The sequence below is a fragment of the Cryptomeria japonica genome, chromosome 8 (genome assembly GCF_030272615.1).
Source record: "Cryptomeria japonica chromosome 8, Sugi_1.0, whole genome shotgun sequence".
NCBI classification, from domain to species: domain Eukaryota; kingdom Viridiplantae; phylum Streptophyta; class Pinopsida; order Cupressales; family Cupressaceae; genus Cryptomeria; species Cryptomeria japonica.
In genome coordinates, this window is record NC_081412.1 from 311,010,764 (window position 1) to 311,013,557 (window position 2,794).

General features: G+C 34.5%; 1 protein-coding gene across 1 annotated transcript; it reads right to left on the bottom strand.

Moving 5' to 3' along the window:
• Positions 1-1,124: 1,124 nt before the first annotated feature.
• On the bottom strand, positions 1,125-1,526 carry LOC131060580 (RING-H2 finger protein ATL8-like). Its single transcript, XM_057993872.1, has one exon. The coding sequence runs from the start codon at positions 1,524-1,526 to the stop codon at positions 1,125-1,127; it is 402 nt and encodes a 133-aa protein (XP_057849855.1).
• Between the last annotated feature and the right edge of the window lie 1,268 nt (positions 1,527-2,794).

Below are 2,794 nucleotides of genomic sequence, written 5' to 3' on the forward strand. Positions count from 1 at the left end.
AAAGAAATAAATGGACTAGTGAAGGAGCATTCATTGTATAATGGCCTGGGTATAGTTGATTTTCTTGAGGCCAAAAACATTCTAGTCACTGGTGCAACTGGCTTCCTTGCAAGAAGGTATTCAAACTTATGTCATGTGCTTTTGGATTTTGTTATGTAAAATTTTATTTGTATCAATATTTCGGATTATATTCTATGATCCATCATCAAAATGAGAGAGCCATAGAATAAAGTTATATGATATCTGATGACTATTTTTTTTTATGATACCAAGATTTTGTAGAACTAGAATGCATTGTCTTTTGTTTACACCAACTGGGTTTGGATCTAAATTGATGCATGATCAAAAAATAGATTATAAAGTTGAATGTTGGATTAATCCTATTCAAAGCATCTTTAGAAGAAAAGAAAGAGTAGACCATTTCATTGACAAAATCATTGGTTAACTTTTTCAGCTCATCTTGTTTAATATGCTTTAGTGGAATGAGAAGAAGTTTCTATTGTGGGTATGTTGCATTGATGTTTTTTCTGAAAAAAGTATTCGTTTCCATGGAGTTTTTTTTTGTCATTGTTCTTGGTTTTAGAGGATGTGTCCCATTTCAGATAAATCTAAGTCTAGATTTGTCGTTTGCAATGGTGATTGAGAAAATACTGAGGACACAGCCAAAAGTTGGAAAGCTCTTCTTGATTAGCAAGGCTAAAGATTCAGATATAACATACGATCTTTGCTTGGTCCCGATCTGCCCAAAATCTACCACATGAAGGAAAATAAATTTGTATTGTATTGTTAAAAAAACAAAACACAAGCAACACGATATAATTGAAAAAAGTACATGTTTATATAAATAACAGATTCATATTATAGTATACATATACAGTGAAAAGCCCTCTTTGTGACATCCCAACCAGACCGAGAGAATTTTCACGTAAAACATGTTTTAACGGCTTTGCAAATTGTTGACAAACACAGCCAAAGTTATACCCATAATTCCAATTTCCATAGCTATGAATTTATGATACATTCTATTTCAAAACCAGTGAATTCCTATATGTATTCTCATCTTCTTTTTCTGTGCTCTGAACAAGAGAATGCTCGCAAGAGGGACAGGACGAGTGTGAAACAAGTCATCTATCCATACAATCCTTGTGAAAACTATGCCTGCACTTTGGCAAAACTCTTAAAATTTCTCCCTCTGCAAACTCTGACAAGCAGTTGGGGCACTCTGCAACATTCAGAACTGATCTCACTTCACTGTAGATAACGCAGGGCAATGCTTTTATACACTCTTTCTTCAATCCCATATTTGCCAGTATTTTAGCTATGCGGTGCTCATGTGACCTCTGGATGCTATTCCATGGCAGGATGGACAGAAAATCCAATAAAGATATCAGTGCGCAGAGAAACACAATGATCCCAACTGCAAAGTTTTCATGCATATCAGGATTTATGTCGGTGTTCTCATTATAGTTTGAGGCGCCCATTGTGAGAGCTCTAGCAACCTCTACAGTTACTAATTGTCCTCCCATATATAGCAGAGACATTCATTTAGACAACATTTAGACAGTAACAAAGTTTTCTTGATTAGATATCCTTTTATGGATATATAGCAGAGACATTCATGTAGCTGTCATAGTACAAAATGAAGTTCACATTCAAAACAGAGTCTTCACAAGGTCAGATTCAATGATAAGACAAGGGGTTGTGAAGAGTCATTGAAGGTCTTTATAACAACTTAAAAAGAAGATCAAAATAGTGGCACAATAACAACCCACAAGATACCAATATTCCTAACAAAGGACATAACAGAGGTACAACAACACGCATAAGGAATATGTTGTCACAAGGCCAAAAGAAAGATTAGACAGTGAAAGATAAAGGGACACTTGTTGATAAAGGGTTAACAAGAAATCTTAGAGCACACAAAATAATGTCCAAACCCTAAAAATGAATATCGAGACAATGTTAATGCCAAGACATCCAAATGACAGAGTAGCCATAAAAAGAGATTAAAATGTTGGAGAATAGTTTAGGACAATTGAAGAGACAAAAATGATGCTAATGTACAACCCATAAAGTTTTGTAAGCAATAAACAACAATCAAATGCACTATGAAGTTGCAGCAAAAGACATTTTTGCAACATCCCAGACTCACAAAAATAGTGAAGTGACCATCCACTGTCATAGAGGTCATAAGACAATCTACAAACAAAGGGTTTGAATGATTTGCAAGACACACATTATTCTTAGAATAGTCACCTCAAACTATCAAAATAACCTAATGGAAAGGGATTTGAAGGAGCATGATATCAATGACAACTCTTTGAAGTTTTATCAAACCCTCCAATGCAAGTCATGAAATATAAATAGTCATTGTGCTGATAGCCTTAGTAGCTAGTTTTATTGTAAATGAGATGGATAACGTTCAAAATAGCAGCAAAAAGAAATGATTGATAAATAGTCATATTTGATTTGTCACAGCAAGATTAGAGACTATTGCATAATAAGTCCAAGTTTGAGAGTGAAAAGAGAAAGAATTAATGACAGTGAAAGTGGTCTTTTGTGGCCAATAGAGATCGTAAGAAAGGAACTTGCAGCATTTCATAATTAAGACATGAATGCCCAGTAAGGTCTTCTACCTTGTTTCAACACTAATTCACACTACCCTGTACCCAATGCCTTGGTCATTTATTTTACACACATTTTCTCACTGTTTTAAAACATTTATAGAGTCTTCCTTGACTATGTTTTGGTTGAATCTTTATAGTCACTATGGTGCTGCATTGATTGTTCTTGG

Excerpts from the sequence above, each read along its gene's own strand:
- LOC131060580 (XM_057993872.1), bottom strand. The coding sequence starts at position 1,526 with ATGGGAGGACAATTAGTAACTGTAGAGGTTGCTAGAGCTCTCACAATG.